Raw genomic sequence first — 22,249 nt, 5'->3', positions numbered from 1 at the left:
AATGAATTATATGCTTTTAAAAGTTTAATTATAGAAAAACAGAAGCACCAGTTCTCATGTAAATTGTGAAGATTTACCCGAATGAAAGGGAAACTGTTGCTTGGCTTCACCGGTATGTGCATCCCAAATAATCGTAGTCTGAGATTGAAAAGAAAAGAAAAATATATTAAGAGGTTAAAAGAAGCTCATCATAGGTGCATAAATTAGATGCCTAACTATGTTAAAGCAACAGGAAATGTCAGAGTGAATTTTACTTTAAACATTTACTTTATCCCCAATAGTACAACGAGGGTATACTCCATTCTGAGGGGGAAAATGACTATTAAGTAGTTTCATTTTTCCCTGATTTTTCATCAGTCAACTTACTTCAAGTAACTATTAGTTGTCTACAAACCACCAGACATTATATTACATTGCTTAAGAAACTCAACTGCAATAATGTATTTAATGCAAATTTTTTTTTAGCTATTAGGAGGCAAATTCTTGGTTAATAAAGTCATTAACCAATTTTCAATATTAAGATTTTTAAAAGCTCACATTTACACATATGGGCAGCTTGAATTTTGACAATATTTAAAACAATGTCTTGTATATTATACCCAAGTATGACACATAAATCTGAATGGATATAGTCACAGTTCCTTTAAATACTCTCCCATCAGTAGTTTTATAACTTTGGGGATGTAAAGTATTATACAGTGGCAGAGGTTAGTAATAAGGACGTTTCCCTCCTATTCCTGGCCTCCTTTATTTTTCTTCCTTTTTTTTCTTCTCTACTTTCATTTCTGACAACTGACTCAGTTAACAAGCATATTGAGCATACGCTTTGCTGGACTGAAATCATCTTAGACCTGTATTCATTTTGGGGGGTATGGTAGAGAGGATGACCTAAGAAAACAAAAGAGCAAGAAGGCCGTATTTTCAACCTAGCCATATTTCCCGGCCTAATTAGGTGGAAAAAGCTTCAATGACCCTGCATTTTTTACATTTTCAATTAAGCACCAGGAGTTCAGCTAACAGACTGCCTCTAAGATTTCTCAAGGAATCACTCCGGAGCCATTTTCACGGGTGAGGTAAACTAGAAACTAGGGAAAGAAAGCAGAGTATGGGACGTATGACATCCACTGTTCCAGCAAAGATGAGTGGTCACAAAGATAAAAGATCAATGGCATTCTGATGAGTAAACTGGCGAAGGAGCTGACAGAAAACCTAAGAGCATTCCCACTGTCGTCGTGAATCCGTACCTGAATTTCCCGTAACAGATGTTTTACTGTTTACAGGAGCGGCAGGAGAAAACACGACTTCCAGGTATACTCTGTAACACACTAACCTTTGTAAAACCTAGTTTAACGTTCTTTTACCTTGTCCACTCCAGCACTTAGGATGAAATTTCCTTTCTTATTCCACTTTAATGCAAATATAGGGCCCTTATGCTGCCCCAACGTGCTAGCAAGGTTACCTAATATTCAAAAAGAAAAACATGAAAATTACTTCAAGCTTTATAACTTAGATCAACAACAACATATAAAAAGAAAAATACTTCATTTACCATCTTTAGTCCATATTCTGGCAAATCCATCGTATGAACCAGTTGCTAGAAGTGTACCTTCACTCTGTCAGAGAAACACACTTCTTTCAATTATATAATCCAGAAAGGGCATTTAATTGTTATTTGACTACTTCCATGTTTAAACCCTAGGAAGAGTAGATCTTGACATTCTCTGCTTCAAAATTTGGGAATGCTACCAACGACCTACAAAAGACCCTTCACTGCTATGAAGCTAGTATTTAACCAGCATCTAGTCAGTGTGGGAGCCTTATATCCAAATCTCAAGAATGGCACGAACTACTCTGGAGCAGGACCAACACCACCCTTACGCATGCTAAGGTCTACGGTATTCTCACAGATGCACATGATTCGAGATGGGAGAAGGGGGGTAGACTAGGAAGGACACCAAAATCACAATCTTAAAATGAATTTAATAGAGTCAAAAGCAAAAATGGCTAAAACATTTTGTTATGATTAGAAGATTTTATATGGTCCTCCCTCTAAATCTTTTACTGTCTAAATGAAGCTTGTATTGTGTGTGAGCCAAACAATATTGCCGTTTCAGATGATGAGATACTTAAATATCATTGAGTGTTTCTTTCCTTTGTTAATTCTTTCTTAATATGAAATCCTTACCAATTAGGGGGAAAAAAAAAAAAAAGCCAGAAAAGAGTGTAGGCTGACTTTATAGTTAATGAAGTGAGTACAATTGCCTGGAACTACTTTACCTCGAGGAGAAATCCATACCAATTTCTCTAATCTTATATTCCCTTGCTGTGCCTGGCCTTGATGAATGGTACAACAGAAGGACAGATCTACAGAAGTGCAAGTTACAGAGTGCATTAAACACACTATTGCTAGGATTAGTAAACACTACTGAAGACACAGAATGAAATCCTGCCTTACTCAGTGCTTTTGTGACGCTTTTTGGAAAGGGAATTGGAAACAAGATTGCCCTTTTTCAGACCTCTCAAGCCATTTAGCTGGGCAGGTAAGTGAAAAGCAGATGCTGGTATGGTACTAAGGGTTGTAGACTCAGTCCTGACAAAATCTGGTTCTATCTGAGGAAGAAGGAACCGCGTTGAAACAAACAGCAAAAGCTAATTTCCAGACTCTGCACAATGGGAAGTTTCCTTTAAACTACTGGACCCAAATGTCTTAAAAGAACCATTAATCAAGGATAATGTTTTCCCCTTTTAGTGGAAGATTCAAGTTCATAATGAATAATATATGTTTGAAAAGTCCGCACTTCTGAAAACTGTAACTTGGAGTTGAGAATCACCAAGCTCAACAAACATTTGTTAACCATCCTATTCAGTGTAACCTGTAAATTTCATTAAGTTAACTCATAGGTCTCTGAGCCAAATAGCATATCAAGGTGGTAAGGCCTCTGACTTAAGATATAATAAGGTCCCATATATTGAGAAGATAATTCTTAGTCCTGACCCTACAACCAAACAATACTGTGGCATGCTAAACCTTTTTCTCATTTTGGTAACTGCTATCTTCATAGGAGGGAAAGAGCAAATACATTGCTGGAAATTTTGTAAGGGAACACTAAAAACAAAACAAAACAAAACAAAAACAAAGACAAAACCAAAACCCTAGCTATTTGTTTTGGAAGAATTTCATAGACACTGAGAAATTTAGCTAGAGATACCGTTTTTAAAGACAGCTCTCATTCGCTGGAATGAGACTTGGAAGATCCTATGGAAAGCCGCACAAAAGTTGTCGAATAGAGGCCAAAGGAGGAAAAGAGTGTTCATTTGCTGAGGAAAGAATGGTGAATCCCATGAAATGCTCAAGACGCTGAAGTTGTCTAAGATGCTTCTTACACTTGAGAGAGCAGGTAAAAAATGGATGCAAAATCACAAGGAAGGAAAAAAAGGCCACATGGAATAAAGGAAAAGATATAGGAACTTTCAAAATGCGAATTTTCCACAAATTAATCATGGGAATGGACACAAACCAAGCTGCTTATCACGTACGTGAAACTGAAAGGGTGAAGCTTTACGGACGAGGAGCTCAAACTTTCTGGTCAGTCAGAGTAGTGAAGTGATCTCTGGAAGATGTGGAATGACACAGCATCCGAGAGCTGTAAGATTCCTCCAGCTAGAATAGAGCTTGGAAGTAACCTAGACTAACAGTCCCTACAAGGCAGTCAGCAGTGAAGTTCTCATCAGTCCATACAAAATGAGAAAAACAAGAACATGCTTTTATTATGGAGATTTCTCCTAACCCCCTAGCAAAGGGCTTAGTCGTTAAGGACTTCGTATGTGCCTGCTGTTGATCTTCACCTATTACCTCCCTTAAGCAGGCACCATTACCACAGTTGTACTTTACAGCTGAGGAGGACGAAGCACAGAGTGGGCGACCACCAGCTGGACAAAGGTTCCGCTGCAAGATAAACTGAAGAGCTGCAAGCTGGACGGAGGTCTGACTACTGGACGGCCAGTCGTTGTTTTTAACACATTTGAGAATGGCGAGTCCTAGTTTGTTGTTCTTATAAGTGAAATTCAAAAGCATCTCAACAAATGGACAAACCCTGCTTTAGTCTGCGGTTCAGAGAGGTTATGAAGATTAGGAACTATATTCACCGTGGATAATACAGATACTCACATTCCAATCTAGGGATGTCACATCCTTGTTGCTTGGGACATCTTGCCCTCCTTCTCGTATACAATGTCTAAGTACTAACTGTGTGGAGCCACTAGTGCTATTTTCACTAAGATTCCATATTCTTGCTGTTGAGTCTCCAGACCTATAAAGTATGCAACATATTTTAAGTCCTCATGATATTCTCAAGTATCCCAGAATCAAAGTAACATATTTATATACTCTTATTAATAAGGCAAATAAAAACTAGACTCTCAGGGATTTCCATTTCCAATTATTTTCCTTAGTCTCCACTTTGGGGACCCTAGGCACTTCTGAAGAAGTAAGTTTAATTAAAACTTCTAAGACTATGGGAGCACCTGGGTGGCGCAGCTGGTTAAGCGACCGACTTTTGATTTTGGCTCAGGTCATGATCTCAGGGTCGTGAGATCAAGCCCTGCGTCAGGCTCCACACTCAGCAGGGAGTCTGCTTGAGATTCTCCCCCCTTCCCGCAGCCCCCCCCACTTGTGCTCATTCGCTCTCTCTCTCAAATAAATAAATCTTAAAAAATAATTTCTAAGATTATGTTATGAATAAAGATTTATAGAGGCAAAAGGACCACAAAGCAACAAAAACGTGAAAACATAAGTAATGCTTTTATAAAATGTGCAATAGTTCAGTACGATATTTTTTAAATACATTTTAGTTTCACTTTGAGAAACATACCCCGATGCCAAGAGATCACTAACGGGGTTCCAGGCACAGATGAAAACTTCAGATTCATGGCCCCGTAACACAACTGCTTTATTAGGAGGGATTTCAACATCCCCATCCACTTCCATCATATCAGTATGATTATCTGTGTCATGAGAAACAAGTGGAAAATGCCAGTTAGGTAAGTAATATTACAACATCCTGGGGGGGGGGGGAATAATTCTTAATCAGCGAATACCTGCCTTAAAATATAAAAGTCTAACTTTTTTTTTCCCCACCTATATCAGGTAATGGTGAAAATAACTGTACATGAGAAATAAATTCCCATCCTTAGTTAAGTATGACCCTATAATTTTTAAAAGATGTACATGAGTATGTGTTTGGGGTGGTGGGGAGGCGGTGAAAAAGACTTGCAAAAAGGTTAGAGCCAAACAAGGCTAAAATGATAAAATGGTCTGAATTAAATATAATCCATGTCAACACTGAGTTTCTGCCAGTAGGGGCTGCTGATATCATTCATATAACACGAGAGCTGCCTTTGTATCTCCACGTCAGAGCGTTACTGTGTTAATGACTAGTATTACAAATTTTCTTTAGAAATCAAATGCAAACAACAAAATTTATCTAACAGTAGAAAATGGTTTCTAAATATGTAAAGAAGAAAATAAAATCCATGAAAGTAAATCTAGCTTCTTGGAGCTTCAGAAGTTAAGAATCTGAATTGTGATACAAGTTAGGGAAACAAGTTGGCATAAATGAAACAGATGATGTTACTTCAGTCTGGAAGATGAGACATCCACATGAAGCAAAATTACTTTTGCTGCAAAGGAATTTTTAGAAATTCTTTCCGCTCACTTGCTATAGTATGTGCTCCATTCTCCTCCCCATTGGCTGTGTTTTCTCCATTTTTTGCAGACCCCTGTTGGTTTGTGGCGGCTGTGGAGGTGGCGGCAGCCGCTGCTTGCTGCTGTGCAAGCTTATCCCTGTAAGCTTGCTGTCTTGTCTGTACTACATCAGGCATTACGGCGTCTATCAGGGACAGAGACTCTATCGGCCGACCATCAAACAAAGTACCATCCTGGATGTGGAACATTTTGAGAAAAGAAACATGAAAGAGAAGACATTTAGGGTGAAGCAACTGCAAAGAGCTGTTTAAATTTTCCTCCTCCTCACCTAGTTCATACTGTGAAATATTGCACAGAGAAAGCCAAAATACTGAAAGGAATAATAAAATGCAGGCCCAGGTGATAAAAAGTTATTCGTTAGATTCCAAAATTCTGTCTGGGAAAAGTAATGACCGTTACGAAAGAGTTCATACAATGGTAGGAGACTTGGTGCCACATTAGAATAAACACTTCTTTACAACTAAAAACTTTTAAAATAGCTTTGTTGGACTCAAAAATTTCTTGTGATTTGATTCAAGTATTAAAACAAGAAACAGACCTCAGATATTCTGCCATATAATCATCTCATTTTACTAATGGTGAGATGGAAGCACAATCAGGTTTAAAGACTTGCAGAAGTGACACAGCCAGTCAATGGCAACGGAGATCTCCTGACACCATTCCTAGTGTGACCTGAGCGAGGACCAACAGCACTGCCATCACAGCTGGTAGCTTGTTATAAATGGAGAGTCAAACCTACAGAATCGAAATCTCTGAAGGCTCAGGAATCCATGTTTTAACAAGCTCTCTAGGGCACACTACCATTTGAGAAGTACCATCATAACTCTTGAGACTGTGCTCTTTAATTTTATGGAGTTGCCGTAATTTTCCAAAGCTCCTCTCATTGATATTAGGAAGCTCACAATTAATAAAAAGTTCTCCAGCAGGCACAAGGAGATAGAACAAGTCAGAAATAGAACCTGGGCAAATGAGCTAGGAATATGCATGTGTAAGGCCCAACTCACGTAAGCTGGTAGATACTACAGTGGGGTGATGGGGTGCTCTGAGTTACAGAAACATGGAACATCTTTCTGAGTTGTCAAATGTAAGGAGTATCTGAGGAGTAGGAGAATTTATTTTAAGTAACTTAAAAATATTAATACCAACAGATACATTGTAGAGTACTATATTAAATCTATAAAACATTTATTTTTCAGATACCATGAGACTAATTCTGGCCACTGATGGAAACTGTTTCTCACCCTCTGCAATAAAAGATACTCTGGGACAGAAAGTACTAAACGTCAACGAGGACACAATATTAGCGGATTTTTCTGTTTTGAAGAGGAGGAAACTAAAAAATAATGAAGCCAGAATTAGTATACTATATTTATAGTAATAAATAATATATAAATAATAAATAAAACCACGGATGCTTGTTTTAAAAATACTTGCAAAAGGAAAGGGGAGCCATGTTAATCTGTGAAATGAAAATAACATAAAGAGCCCCACGTGTTATAATTCCCGACCATATATGAAATTTTTTAGCTAGACCAGGGTTTGCAAACTTTTTCTCTGAAAGGACAAACGGTAAGTTATCTTAGGCTTTGCAGAACATAAGGTCTCTGTCACAATTACTCAATTCTGCCAGTGTGGCACCAAAGTAGCCAAAACAATATATAAGTGAATGAGTGTGGCTGTGTTCCAGGCAAGCAGGCAGGATTTGACTCATGGGTCATAGCTGGCCGACATCTGAATTAAACTACCTATATATGGACCTTATTAGATAGGCAAAAGTATCAAGAGTTGGCTTCAATTATAAACTGCCTTCCAAAATCAGGTATAACCAAATAACCTGAGGTTTTTTTATTTTTCAGACCGTCAATTGTGGTCTCAGCATTTCACAGCACAATGTTGTTGTTTTAAAGAAAATTATTTCTTCTTATTTACTTATAAAACCAAAGAAAGGGAAATAAACTAGAACTAATGGTTCTTATAGTTCGGAGTCAATAGGCCTTGCCTGTTCAACCTGTGACATAAGGAACACCACCCTTCAATTTTGTTAACCTGGTGAAGCTGAAATCAGATAATGAATGAACAAACAAGATAGCAGACTTAAGGACAAATTAAAGAGTAAGAGTATTTGAAATAAATTTTCCTTACCTCATTAATACTAACTTCTGCCTCTACATACTGTAGACCTTTCTGGATGATAGAAATCAATGCAGCAGGTGGGACGAGGGCACCATTGATGTTAGACTGACTGATATGGCTTTCTATACCAAAGGTAAACGCTGAATGAGAAAATCCTAAAAGCAGAAGAAAAGGTGTAAGAATTTATTCTCCTAGTGGCAACATGCTATAGGACACAAATGAAAGACCTCTGTAATCTTTCAAAATCGCAATCCATCCATCTGGAATCCCAGACTGTTAGCTAAGGTTAAATACGTTTTTAAACAAAAGAAATACCAAATCCAAACATATTAACTTTTACATATTTTCCTTTTCACTTTAATTACATAAAATATGATATAAAATCTCTAGTACATAAAAAATTTAGCCATGGCACATAACTTTCCTCAAAGAATAGCACTGAACTTTAAAGCTGGGCCGGGGCAGGGGGATGGGGGGGGGTAGTCTTTGGAAATCATGTGAGTCGATTGCTTCACTAAAGATAATTTAGGCCAAGATAAATTAAGGTGACATTTGATATTTCTGTCAAACACAGTATAAATCCAATATTTTGCAGGGTTTTTTTTAACTTAGGAAATAAAAAACAAACTAAAGTTATAAAACATGAAAATTTTTATGCTTAAATCTCACTGTATGTATGAGTTAAATGCAAAAAAAAAAAAAATTACTAATTCTTTGCCACTTAGTGATAATCCATCTAAACGAAAGCTTTCAGAAATAAAAGTTAGCAAGTAAATCACCAGTTTCTATCAGCAATTCTTTAGTTTTAATTCGAAATACTTAAACCCAAAATATATAATAAAAATCTCTTTATGTCAGTCTCGCTTTTTATAAAAGTTAAGTCTAAACTCAAAGATTAAATTCTAGTAAAATGATAAATGCATGTGCACTTATTCTCTTTACTAAAACATCCACCAGAGCTTATCATTAAATAGTAACTGTCATTAATGTATTTTAAACAATTCAATCACATTATACATATAATACGAATGTTAAGAAACTTTCATGCTAAGTAAACTAAATGAATATGGGCTTACTTGTGTCTTAAATGGATTTAACCCATGTAATAACTATCCTAGTCTATCCTAGTTTTTTAGTGCTGACTCTGTGTCTTGTTGCATTTTGTGCTTCCACTTTTAGGCTTCTGTGGCACTTATGAACAGTCTAGAATAAAGTACTATGGACTCACACAAAGCATGTGGCTAGGAAAGATTTTAGTCAGTAGACAAAGTACACCTAAGTTGGTTTTCCTCATGGCTCCTTCCTCCCCTCTTGGAAACACCTGGCCATTCCACTCCTGCAACCCATAGTGAGAAGTGAAAAGACATTCCTTCTAAGTCTTTGATTTTAACTCATGATTTTGCCTACAGGCACAATCATTATTAAACACATTTATGGTTTTCAGCTTAATCTGAGCTCACAGAGATTTCTAAGAAACATAGTAATGAAACTAAGAAACATATCAACGAAAAAGAGCATCATTCTGCATTGCCCCTATCAGGAAACCCATAACTACTTGAAAATGAGTAGATTCCAGATTGCCAGGGTAGAAGGCTAATAAAGGCTGGGAAGGATGGGGAGAGACGGTAAAAGATAAGGCAGTGAAATCCATAAGCAGTGAGGCTGCAGAGTCCTGTTTTCAATTATATGCCCTTCCCTAAATAAATTTTGCAGTAAGTCATAAACGGGGAAAAAAAGCTGAACAGCCAAGTGGCTTAGAGATTTACAAAGACTTCAAGATGGAGAATATCATTTATGGAGGGTCTCCACCATGCACACATATATAGTTTTATTATTTTATAATCTGAGCTTACAGATGGGAAAATAGTCACTAACAGGATAAGGATTTACTTTTTTAAGTTTTTATTTAAATTCCAGTTAGTTTTTTTTTTAACTTTTTTTTAAGATTTTATTTATTCATTCATGAGAGACACAGAGAGAGAGAGAGAGAGAAGCAGAGGGAGAAGCAGGCTTCCCGCCAAGCAGGGAGCCCGATGCGGAACTCGATCCCAGGACCCTGCGATCATGACCTGAGCCGAAGGCAGACGCTCAACCATCTGAGCCACCCAGGTGCCCTAAATTCCAGTTAGTTAACACACAGTGTAATATTAGTTTTAGGTGTACAATTTAGTGATTCAACATCATACAACACCCGGTGCTCATCACAAGTGCGCTCCTTAATCCCCATCACCTATTTAACCCATCCCCCCACCTACCTCCCCTCCAGTAACCCTCCATTTGTTCTCTATAGGTAAGAGTCTGTTTCATGGTTTGTCTCCTTCCCTTCCTATGTTCATCTGTTTTGTTTCTTAAATTCCACATATGAGTGAAATCATACAGTATTTGTCTTTTGCTGACTTACTTCGCTCCATCCATGGTGTTGTAAATGGCAGGATTTCATTTTTTTATGGCTGAGTAATATTCCATTGTGTATATATACCACATTATCTTTAAGAGGATAAGGATTTAAATTCATTCAGAGACCATGGAGGTAACCACTATATTCCGTTGCTCCTACTGAACAATTAAGTTAAAATATGGTCAAGGATAAAGCTAAGACAGAGTGAGCTCCTGTTTACTGATAGAAAACAAAGGATTACATCACTGTTGTTTCAACTGAGGGTGTTCGAAAGAGGTGTCAGTAGTGCATGAAACATTAAGACATCTTATTAGCAACGTTTTTCAAGTGTTTTGATTTTCATAAGACTCACAAATTTTAGCAAAGTCCAGGACTTCTGTACCCTCTAATTCATGAGTACAATTTAAATAATCAAAACTATCACATTTAGACCCTGTTTAAATTAGAGTTCAAGCTTATGTCCAAGAATATCCTAAAAGTTGCAGGCGGAACAATGTCGATTTGGGGCTGGCATGTTGTATATCCCGAATTTGTTCTACCAGACCAGTAGAGAAGCTATCCCAGGTGCTTACATCCATCTCAAATAGTAAAAAACAACTCTGAAAGGGTTATTAGCACTGTCTGGACACTTCACACTAATGTCTACCCTAAAAAAGGTCCACAATTAAAAACACTCTGCTTCAATAAATGTTGAATTCAACTGTAATTTTTAAATTTCTAGTCATAGCATTACATGGCAATTTAAAATCATTATATTCAAAACTACTTTTCTTGGGGTGCCTGGGTGGCTCTGTCATTAAGCTTCTGCCTTCAGCTCAGGTCATGATCCCAGGGTCCTGGGATCGAGCCCCGCATTGGGCTCCCTGCTCCGCAGGAAGCCTGCTTCTCCCTCTCCCTCTCCCTCTGGTTGTGTTCCCTTCTCTCGCTGTGTCTCTGTCAAAATAAATAAATAAAATCTTTAAAAAAAAAAAACAAAAACACAACTACTTTTCTTATTCCCCTCCCTAAAACTTCGTTTTCCTTAGAAATTTGACCTTACTTCATACACCTGAAAGTCATCCTAACTTTACCTTGGCCCCTAGTGCTCCACCATTCACCAAATCCTATCAATCCTACCTCTCTGGTCTCTGTCATCAGCTTTCCTTTTCTGCTAGAACCTGGTTTAGTCCCCATCATCCATTGCCTACAATTACTACCCTAAGTTCCTCTTTCCCCAGCTCAGTCCATTTGCCACACTACAGCTAGGGCATTACCCGTGATCCGTGAAACAAAACCAATCACATCACTCCTTACTTGGGCACTTTCAATGATCCCTTTGGCCTTCCTAATAAAGGCCAAACTTCTAAGTATGACACACAGTTAACCTTTGTAATCTGACCCTACTTATCTTTCCAGACTCATCTCCCCAATTCCATGCCCCTTCCCTTCTTCCCATTACACATTAAATTCAAGTGATTGCCAATTACATGTAGCACCGTGAATATGCTATGCTATCTCATGCTTTTGTATCTTATGTGTTCCTAAGTTCTTTCCTCCTATTTGAATGGAGGGCAAGTCCCTTCTTTCACTACCCTAGAGGGGGATCTTTCTCTGCTATGTTAATCCTATAGTTTGTTATATGTACGGTATTTACCACACTGAATGGTTATCTTGTGTGTATGTGTATGATGCTAGACTGGGCTACTTGAAGAAAGAGTTGATGTCTAGTAAATCTTTTCATTCTGGAAACCTAGAATGTTACCTAATTTAACTAATGCTCAATAAACATTTGTTAAATCAGAATGCAATTCTACTGTAACGTATTTTGGCACATCAGAAAATCTATGAATCCAAAAATAAAAGCATCTGACTTAACTCTTCCCTAAAAAACATACTAAAACTTGAACCAGGTTATGCCAAAAAACATTTCCATTTATCTGTAAATATATGTGCAGGAAATAGTTTTTCAGGGGCAGCTTTTGATTTACATAGTAGAAAGCAAAAGAGATTCATCTAAATCTGTGAGATGTTAAAGACTGGCTTGATTGCTTAAAATAGCATCCCTTCTTTCCAGGAGTAAGAGCAAATCTGATATAAATAATACCTATGTAATCAAGTACTCTACAAATTCGCTAGGGTGATTAAGATTTGGGAGGTAGAAAAGAGATTCCAGAAAGGAAGTAAGGCTAAAAACCATGAAAGTTCAGTATACAGTAACTCAGGAATAAAGACAAGCAGTGGCCGGGGGGGCGTGGTAACTCAGGAGCCCACGACACCACGCACGGTTCCCACATAAGAAACAAGATCACAAACAACTGTTTTCTACATACTGCTTGTTTCAGGGAAGGCGTTCCCTTGGGATGACAGGGGCTGTGTTCTCAAAGAGGTATTAGTCCTCCAGAGCAAGCCAACTCTCCTTTGCAAACAGACTACAGGAACATGAAAATGGGCCTTGAACATCACTGCTATGGTACAGGGTGACTGAACAACAGCAACAACACACAAAGCTTAACTATTACCACGACACAGTCCAGGAGGAAAATCTAATAATCCAAGATCCTATTTAAGCTTCAGGTAAAAACAAAAAAACAAAAAACAAAAAACAAAACCCCAGAAAATTATATCCCTGCTCCCATCACCACAAACTCCCTTGTCCCCAAATCCATTTCCAACTGTGTCCTATAGACACAGATTTTTGTTCATTCTAAAAAGTTCCATTCTTACAGGCTTAAAGATTTTAGAAAAGGTGAAAAGAAGGAGGGGGAAAAAATGCTAGAGGGGATCTTGCATGCTGAAGATTTAGACCCAGTACTTATAAAAAAAAAAATAATGGACAACATGGAGAAGGAAAAAAATTACAAAACTAAACCCAAGTGCAACTGTTAATTTTTTTGTATTTCCTTCTTCTCTTTACACATTGTTTTCCTCCATCACAATTTAACACACTGGGCTACACAATTCTGTGCCCTAATATTTTTAAGGGCTGATTTTGCCCTTAAAAATATATATAACCATGAACATTCTACATGAACTATATTTTCTGAAATAATTTTACTATCATACTATCTGGCGAATGAATGTACTCAACTAGTAAATTATTCATCCCATCGATGGAAAGTTTAGACTTTCTCAATGTTTACTACTTAGGAATGTCACCTCAAATACCTACATGTATAGGCTTTTGCCAGGTATATACGTTTTTTTCTCCTTAGGATGGATTCCCTCAAAAGTTGAGGGGGACATGGGCATTTTAAAGGATGTTTTCATAATTGCACAACTGCTTTGCCCCCAAATTATGCAAATCTATAGTGCCATCAGCAATTTATGTTTCCCTATGCCCTTATTATTGCTGGCTATTCCTGGAAAAAATAAGCAAGAAGATTACTAGTAAGACCGAACAAGTTCTCTATTTGGTAATTATTAAACGACATTTGTCTTTTAACAAGCATGTCAGCAGTAATGTGTAAATAGGAATTTTCCTCTATCAGCAAAAAAATAGTCATTCAGCTTATAAAAGAGAAAAACTGATTTGGAAGTATAAAATTTACCATTATTTTTGACAAGTACTTGCTGTTTATCGTTAATTAGTCATGTGTACAAGAACTATGTGAGAAATCCATGTTACTGCATATTTTATTTGATTACAAAGCAAAGTGTATGTATATTTAACCTGCATTTCTGTAGCCAACCAATTACTCATAAAAATGAAAAGAAAGACTAGAGGTGGACATACCCAATCCTGAACTCGCCTCACTCCAGGCCTTCATGGCTAGAGGCACTGAGAGCCAGTTTAACCTGACTCCATTCAGTTCGTTGTTCAAGTCTGTTTATAAGTGGCACCAGCAGGAGGATGAGGAGGAAGGAATGTTTATCTAGCCCAGTTACCTTTATCTGAGTCAAGAGAAACTACACTGTCATTTGATTGCTGACATTTTCTTAGCCATTGTAGGGGTTAATACCAAATCTTTAAATGAAAAAACAAAACCAAAACCAAAAACAACAAATAGGTTCTTTGGTGTTACAGGATCAGAACCTTAATGTTATACATAAACATTCGGGTTAGTTTGTGCCTACTACGATATGTGTAGATTTCTAAATTAAGTGTGTATGCTCTTATAAACAAATAACAACATCTGAAGGAAGCACCCTCTCAGAAAAAGTGGAGTAGTGCAAGGCCTATATCCAGAGAGACTGAATATCCCCTCGAAAAAGTTAGTGAACAGTGGAGAGAGGTGAGGGTTGGGAGAGACAAGCTGATCTTTCATAACCAAATGCTTTAAGCTTATATACATCATCACCTTTTCATAAACCAAGACTCTATGGCAAGATGAACCTCAGTTCTAAAAACATGAGGATTTTAAAAAATGATAGCATTCAGAATCACAATCTAGAAAATAGCTCATTAATAAGGACATACTGTTCCTGCATTTTCCAGTTAGTCTTCCATCATAAAATGCAACTGTTTCACAGCGTCCAATACTAAGTACACCATTCACCGAAACGCTACTGAGCTTTTAAACATATCATAGATGACAGTTTTATCTAGAATCAAGAATTCTCCCCCCAAACAGAATACACATTTAAAGCAAAATAAAATTACATCTTACACAAAGCAACAAGAAAAAAGGTGGCACAAGTTCACAAATAATTGCTGGTACAATTTCTCTAGAAAAAACACACTAAACCTGGGAATAACTAGAGAAGACTCAATGCAACGGAAAAAAAAAAAAAGTCCAAACCACCTTAAATCTTTTCAAATTAACACTGTATCAAGTTCTGTTCCATACGACTTAGCTGTACCCCTTAGTGCTTATTCTGCATATGGTTGTTTGATGTGAGTTATTAGGGCAATCAAATTATTAATGCCCTCGGGCGAACGCTAATTAAATGGAACATACTGAATAATCAAGTCAATCATTACTTATGGTACTACACTGTCAAATACACTCAATTTTCAAGTTTTCTCAAAAGAGAAAAGAATTTTCTTTCCTAGAAAATTTTTGTTGACTATGAAAGCCTAAGTCTAGTTCATTGAGGTACAAAATGGTGATGACCAAAGTAACTTGTTAAGAGACAGAATTGAGAAAATAAAAAGACATCTTACAATAATATATACTTTCCTCTTAATTAGCTTAAATGAGTAGGGGAGGATGACTTATTTCAAACAGAAGCCTATAAAACATTTGAGGCTGAATATCACAATGTAATCCCTTTTCAACAAGCAACAAGTTTTATGGATGAAGAAAAAAAATCAGAAGTTATATAATCTGGGGAGAGGAGATGGGCTTTTAATATATAATACCTTCTAGTGCTGATAATAGTCATAATAGGATGGTCATCTCATAGTATAAAGTATGTAAAACAATTTAAGGGGTTTTATTCTCGCTGGAGATGGATACCATAGTCCAGTCAACATTAAACAGTGTTTACAGAGAACAAATATTAGAAGTTCTTACTGGAAAACATTATTTCTAAATTATACATTTATTAAAACAGAACAAACTTTCATAAGGTGTTTTTTGGACTTTCTGCATGAGAGCTTTTAGATAATGAGACAAGCATGAAAAAATTTTACTTTCCTTAGTGGTGGTCTTTAAAAACCAGTCCTGTGAAGGTCTTTTCACAAATACTTTCTTTGTCATAATTACTTTTCTTCCTACCTAGCTCCTAAACCAATTCAGTACTCCAAAATACACCAAAATACACCCAGAAAAGGAATTACTGGATTCCAAAATCAAACCACTTGCAAAAATGGCCATTTTTATGTATAATTAGAGATCAGAACCAAGAAACAACTTTCGGAATAAGTCACCAAGTGCTGAGATGGGCTAGATTCTGAGCTCTATCTGAAACCTGGTCTGAGCTTACAGAACTATCAATTTCCTAAACTTTTTCCCATCTCCTACTTCTGGAACTAACTTCAAATGAATGTCTCATGGTATCCTTTATGATATAAACATGCCTCATCATTCCTACAAAATCCTGCCTATAAATACAAATACACCTCTTTTAGTGGCGCCTCCCTAATGTTTAGTAGGAGGTATTCTCACACTCCAAATCTCAGTATGTACACTTCATGCTTTCTACTTTATCTCGAAGAGCTACTAAATATAATTTTTCTTTCAAGATATTGTGAACATGCTACATGTACCTGTTGTCAACTTTCTTGTCAAGTTATAATTGTCCTACAACTAATAGGGACCAGAGCCTTTCAAACTTTATTATGCCTAAAAATCACCTGGGGCATTTGTAAAATGCAGATTCCTGGGCCCCACTCGCCGTTCTCTAAGTGATTCTGATGCAGGTGGTCAGAGGATCAAACTTCAGAACTCTGGTATAGGCGGTTCTTAAATTTATGGGAAGTTGCATTCCCAGAAAAACTGCCATAAGTCAAAATGTCATTAGTTGAACCTGATTTTCCCCTATAAACCATAATGTAAATAGGAAATCACAAATTTAATAAAGGGACTGGTGTTCACATTTTCAGAGATGTGGCTTAACGTTGTACTTCACTATGGATACACCGTAAAGTATAAACCTTTCTAAATACACAAAGCACAACTAAGAACACAGTAAAAAATTATAAAGGACTTACTATGATAAGCAGCAGTCTACCACACAAAGTTTTATTCTTAATATATAATTCTTGCTTTATTTTTACTGCAACATGGAATACCTTAAAATGTGGAATTTCAAAAAGGATTTTCTCTGAGAACATTAGCAACTTCAAGAAGACTTCTGGTAATATTTAACCACTGGATACTCTTTCAGAAATTAATCCAGAGTATTATTTCACTGCCCCTTTTACTTGCTGTATTTTTTTTTGTAGCAACATAAAACACCAATTTGTGGACTTCTGTTTGCTAAAAAAATCTGAGTGTTCATTAACATCCCTAACTTCACCTTGCCCCACTTCATCTCAGTATAGGCTGACTACAGGATGCTGCTGAGCTATTCCAACTGTTTCTTATCTCCAGAAACAGCAGTTTCTTATGATTCAACCTAAGCAGTTGCCTTTACAATACACCTACAAGCCATTACATACATTTCTCATCTATTGGCCCTTCACAACGTTTTCTACTTTAGTGTCCCAGGTCTCAAAGCTCTGGCTTAAATGGTGGTCAGTTTCAAAGGCATAGAAAGCAGGAGTTTGTTTTGACCCAACAATTCTTTCAATTTTGGCCAAAGTTACCAAGTAACAATATCAAGGCATGTGCATCTGTCTTATATATGTAATAATCACAAGGTCGGGTCACTACTTTTTCCACTTCATTAATCATTTTAATCTTGCTCAAAATATTCAATGGATATTGTCTCAGGAACTGCCTTCAATACCAGTTGACTAGTTGAAAAAGGAAAAAACAAAACAAGATCTATTCATTTCGAAGCTTCAGAACAAATTATTCTGCCTTAGTTGGTTACTTTTCGTTTCTTTTCTTTCTCCCTTTCTGCCCTCATTAGACATCATTTTCTCAGCTGTTTCAGGCCAGAGAGAAGCAGTGATGGTGCCTGGGAATAGGAAACCCCCAGAACTGGAGTGAAGCTGGCAACAGCTCAGCGAGCAGGGGCATCTAAGATCTAAGGCCATGTTTGCACTCCCTGCATAGGAGAGGACGATGACTAAGCCCTATCAGAAGAATATCGTTTCAAAATCAAAACTGAGGGCTCAATTCCTGCTCCCGGCCTTCTGTCCTCCCTCACATGCGCCCACCACAGTTAGCCTTTTACACATACACTATGCCTCACCTTACTACTACAACGTCCCAACTTTAAGGCAGGAACCTCTCCAGCTTATTTTCAACTTCCAAATGGCTCCATATCATGCTAATAAGCTGCACTCGCCAGTGCTGTCAATCTTTGCAGGTCCTGTGCCCCGTCCAACCCAAGTTTCTACTTTTACATTTTCCTGCTTAACCCATCCCACATTTTCCCTTGTAGTTTTCCTTCTGTTTTAGGACACCTCTTAATCTGTTTAAAAATGAACACTGATTTACTTAATATTTATTACAAATGACCTCCAATGATTTAATTTATTAATCACCCGCCAATAAACATATTAGTAAGAATTTAGGTCAAGGATAAACTAAATCGATAGGGGTAATGATTATGAAAACATTCTGAAAAAACATAGCTAATTTAGTTTCAGTAACATTTAGCTGAGGATTCTGAATATACATTATCAAATTGGTGCTATCTGAAAGTTTATATGTTCCTACTGACCGTGTGCAATCTCATTTCATAACAACTTATAAAAAATGGTCTTTGAACACTGAAAGCCAAACCACTTCTTAACAAATATTTGCCTGAGATGATTCCAACATATTTGAAAGAGTCAGAGAGTTAAACCATGCAGTAACACATAGCTTTAAAATGGCAGTCCAGACATTAAGGAAACATACAAAGTTCAACAGTTTGGACTGATACAAATTTCAAATGCATAAAAGGTTATTTTGAGAATATTAAAATAATTTGAGGCCTATTTACTTTATGAAAGTACTCACCTGACTCTTGCAAGTATCTATATACCAAGAAGTTGACCTCATCACTGCTTATACTCATCTTTATTCCCACTTAAACCATGAGGTCACAACACAGGATATAACCCTAAAAATAAAACAAAGTTAATTAAGTATTTTCTCAATAAAATATTTTTAAACAAAATGTAAACAATGTTGTAAAAACCATTTGATTTTATTATAAATGATGTAAAATGAAGGTTCTATATAGCCTAATGATAGATTATATAACCAAAACATGGCTGGTCTATCTGCAAGATAACATATTTGCAAAAAGGATTCAAAATTTATAAAAGGCCTTTAGCATCGTATTTTATATGACTATATCAAATAGCATAAAAAGTTGTTTCCTCTTTCTCCTTAATTGTAAAAAAAAAAAAAAAGTATACTTTAGGAATCAGAATATTATTTATTTAGGAAAAGAATGATTTTAGACCACTGGGTAAGGGATGAGCCATCTACACTGGTTTTATCTACATAATTTGAGAGGATTTGAAGTCTGTTTTCTCAACATCTAATCTGCAATGTTCAAGTCTCAAAAAGATCTAGCTACATGTAAAGCAGAGAGGTGGGAATACAGTTTTCAAAACCCAAATGATATTCTCCTAACGGACATACTTAAATCCTGAATTTAGAGGGAGAGAAAAAAGGAAACGGAGACCTAACTTAAATATGCTCTCATTATACTTATCTGTTCTCATGTCACAGAAATTATTTAAAAAGAAGTCAGCAAACTTTTTGTATAGAGTCAGGCAGTGAGTATGTTAGGCTTTGCCACCCATACACAGTTTCTGGTAAAACCACTCAACTCTATGGTTGTAGCACAAAAGCAGCAACAAACGAGATGCAGACAAATGAGTCTGGCCATGTTCCAATAAAATTTTATTTATGGATGCTGAAATTTGGATTTCATATGATTAAGTTGGATCATAAAATATTTCTCTTTGGACTTCTTTTCAAGCACTTAAAAACACCACCACCACCTTTCTTAGCTTGTGGTCCTTATACAAGGCTAGTGGGCCAGATCTGACCCACAGACTGTGTACTTTCTTGGTCCCTTATTTTAAAAGTATAGATTGACATCATTCAGTAAAGGGCTATCTAACATTATGTGCCTGTGTTCACTGTCCTGCTACATCATTGGTCTCTTTATGATGCACAGTTCACAAACTGTTAACAAACACCTGAGTAGGCTACTGTGTGAGGGGAACTGCTCCTGCCCTAAATTGTGGAAAAAGTGGTGACTAAGCACATCAAGCTTCTGTCATAGAGAAGAACAAAGACAAACAAGGAAGTAATAATAATTTTCCAATGACTCACACAGAGGAAACCCTAACCCAATTTAGTAGTCTGGGAATACATCTTGAAGAAAGTATCACTGGTGTTTAGACCTGGAAGGATGGAGGAGGAGAGGGAGAACACAAACGACTGTAGGAGGAAGGCAGGGAAGGGAAGGCATCCAGTGAGCAGTAATAGTGGAAAGGCTGGATGAAGAAAGAGAAACAAAACATGGAAGTAAGGCTCACAACACAAACAAAAACCCTGTTCTGCGGGGCCTTGACAGCATCACTTAGAGAAAATATACTGACAGGTTTTAAGCGGGTAGCAGAATGACCAGACCGACACTGTATAAAGACCATCCTGGCTCTGATATGTAGAAGAGACTGGACAGAAAATGGACTGGAGTAAGAGCTGAGGTAGCAGGATGTTGCAGGGACCTAATGGATGAAGAAAACCTGGGCTGTGGCACTGAAGTCGGGGAGAGAAGTACAGGGGTTCCAAAGTGCGACCAGCTGGACACAGGAATGAGGAGAACCGAAGGTTCTCTGAGGAATCAGGATCAGCAGTACTTCCACTTAAGGAAATGCGTAACCACAAAGAAGAGTAACAGTTATCTTCATAGAAAGAAACAGGTACTCTCCCATAAAATTAACTCAGGGAGTACAATTAATAACCTGAATGTTCGGAATGATAAAGGTAAATACTCTTTTGATGATTTTGGCTCAGGACATCTTGTCTAGATGCTACTACTATGGTACATTAGGTGATTCATGTTCTGGAGGATATCTTGCTCAATTTTATCCTGACCCACAGTAATGTGTAGCAATGTGTCTGCACACACAGTAGATATTAATCATAATCAATTTTGAAAGCCTGTTGAACTGAATGATTTAAAAAAAACAAAACAAGTGGGGCACCTGGGTGGCTCAGTCGGTTAAGCGCTGACTCTTGATTTTGGCTCAGGTCATGATCTCAGGGTCATGAGAATGAGCCTCACAGGTCAGGTTCCACTGGGCGTGGAGCCTGCCTGGGATTCCCTCTCTCTCGGCACCTGCCCCATTCTCACATGTGCACGCTCTCTCTCAAAAAGAAAACAAACCCAATCCCACACCATTATAGAATTACAAGAAATTAAGTCATAATTTGACCAATCATGGATATCTGTTCGTAAGGGGAACAATTCGTCACTATTTCATTAACAGGATTTCCCAAAATGAGATGTGCTAGGTGAACTCCAAGTGAAACAGACTGACAAAGAAAACAGAGTTAAGTCTTTTTTTTCCCTCTAATATACCATTCAGTTCAACATTCAAACACTGGCGCTGAAGTACCTAAGATGCATAGGTTTTCAACAATGCTTGGTTCTGATAAGCTAAGGCCATCAATGTCTCAACTTAAAGCGGTGATCAGTGATGCTTCAGCATTACCTAATACATTCCAGGGCAAAGAAAAATACAAACCAAAATGACGGAAGTTATTGTCTATAAATGTTCTTATAATAAATACATATTGCTGGTACATTTTTAAAAAAATCATCACAAAAAATGCCCAACAATTAGAGCAGAAAAGTTCTTATCTGTACAAATTGAGTTTTTTTTATTCCACTGATCACAGCGTTATATCAATTTCTGGAATCAAGGGTAACATTTTTTAAGGGAAAGGGGTAAACTGTTCAAATTTAAAAGTATTATTCCACCTGTAGCCCTACTTCAGTTAGCTCTTACATTCCTAGAAAGAACCTTATTGTTGCCCACGTGTGTTGCTAGGGCAGACAAATCTCTATGCTGAGAGTAGGAATAGACAGATGAAATAAGGTTGGTCCATGCCTTGCAGAGTTCAGTTAGTGAAGAGAAACATACAAAGGTAGCACTAAAGAAAAAAGATTTGTAAATTTAATGCAATCTGTACTAGAGGTTTCAGTCCCAGTTGCAATAAAACTACATAGAATCTACAAAGATTCGAGTTTATCCACTTTCAAAGACACTTAATTCTAGAGTATGACCCTTTTAAAATTCTAATTTCAAAAAGACACCTGAAAAGAACAGGAGATTGGACGATGAAAAGAAAACACTAAGACACTCCTTGCCTGAAAAAGTCAGTCTTCACTTTCAAAACACCTTAAAAGCCTGTGTGCCAAAGAGTGAAATTAGACTACCTCCTTAGTGGACTCACTGTGGC

The 22,249-nt window shown here is 37.1% G+C and overlaps 1 protein-coding gene across 7 annotated transcripts in view; it reads right to left on the bottom strand.

Moving 5' to 3' along the window:
• Positions 1-22,249, bottom strand: part of TBL1XR1 (TBL1X/Y related 1) — a 180,988-nt gene that overhangs the window by 20,782 nt on the left and 137,957 nt on the right. For 5 of the 7 annotated variants that reach the window (XM_078069033.1, XM_078069021.1, XM_078069040.1 and 2 more), the window contains 8 exons: positions 18,776-18,878; positions 7,907-8,052; positions 5,715-5,937; positions 4,872-5,004; positions 4,169-4,310; positions 1,550-1,613; positions 1,362-1,459; positions 78-138 (listed from right to left, as the gene is read on the bottom strand). In XM_078069033.1, coding sequence (XP_077925159.1) covers positions 78-138; positions 1,362-1,459; positions 1,550-1,613; positions 4,169-4,310; positions 4,872-5,004; positions 5,715-5,937; positions 7,907-8,052; positions 18,776-18,833 — 925 coding nt within the window. In that variant the 5' untranslated portion in view covers positions 18,834-18,878. The remainder of the gene's footprint in view (positions 1-77; positions 139-1,361; positions 1,460-1,549; positions 1,614-4,168; positions 4,311-4,871; positions 5,005-5,714; positions 5,938-7,906; positions 8,053-18,775; positions 18,879-22,249) is intronic. The other 2 variants (XM_078069013.1, XM_078069044.1) reach the window with 1 other exon arrangement.

This window comes from Halichoerus grypus, chromosome 1 (assembly GCF_964656455.1).
Source record: "Halichoerus grypus chromosome 1, mHalGry1.hap1.1, whole genome shotgun sequence".
Lineage (NCBI taxonomy): Eukaryota > Metazoa > Chordata > Mammalia > Carnivora > Phocidae > Halichoerus > Halichoerus grypus.
The sequence above is the reverse complement of the archived record's forward strand: the minus strand, read 5'-3'. Positions and strand labels throughout refer to the sequence as shown.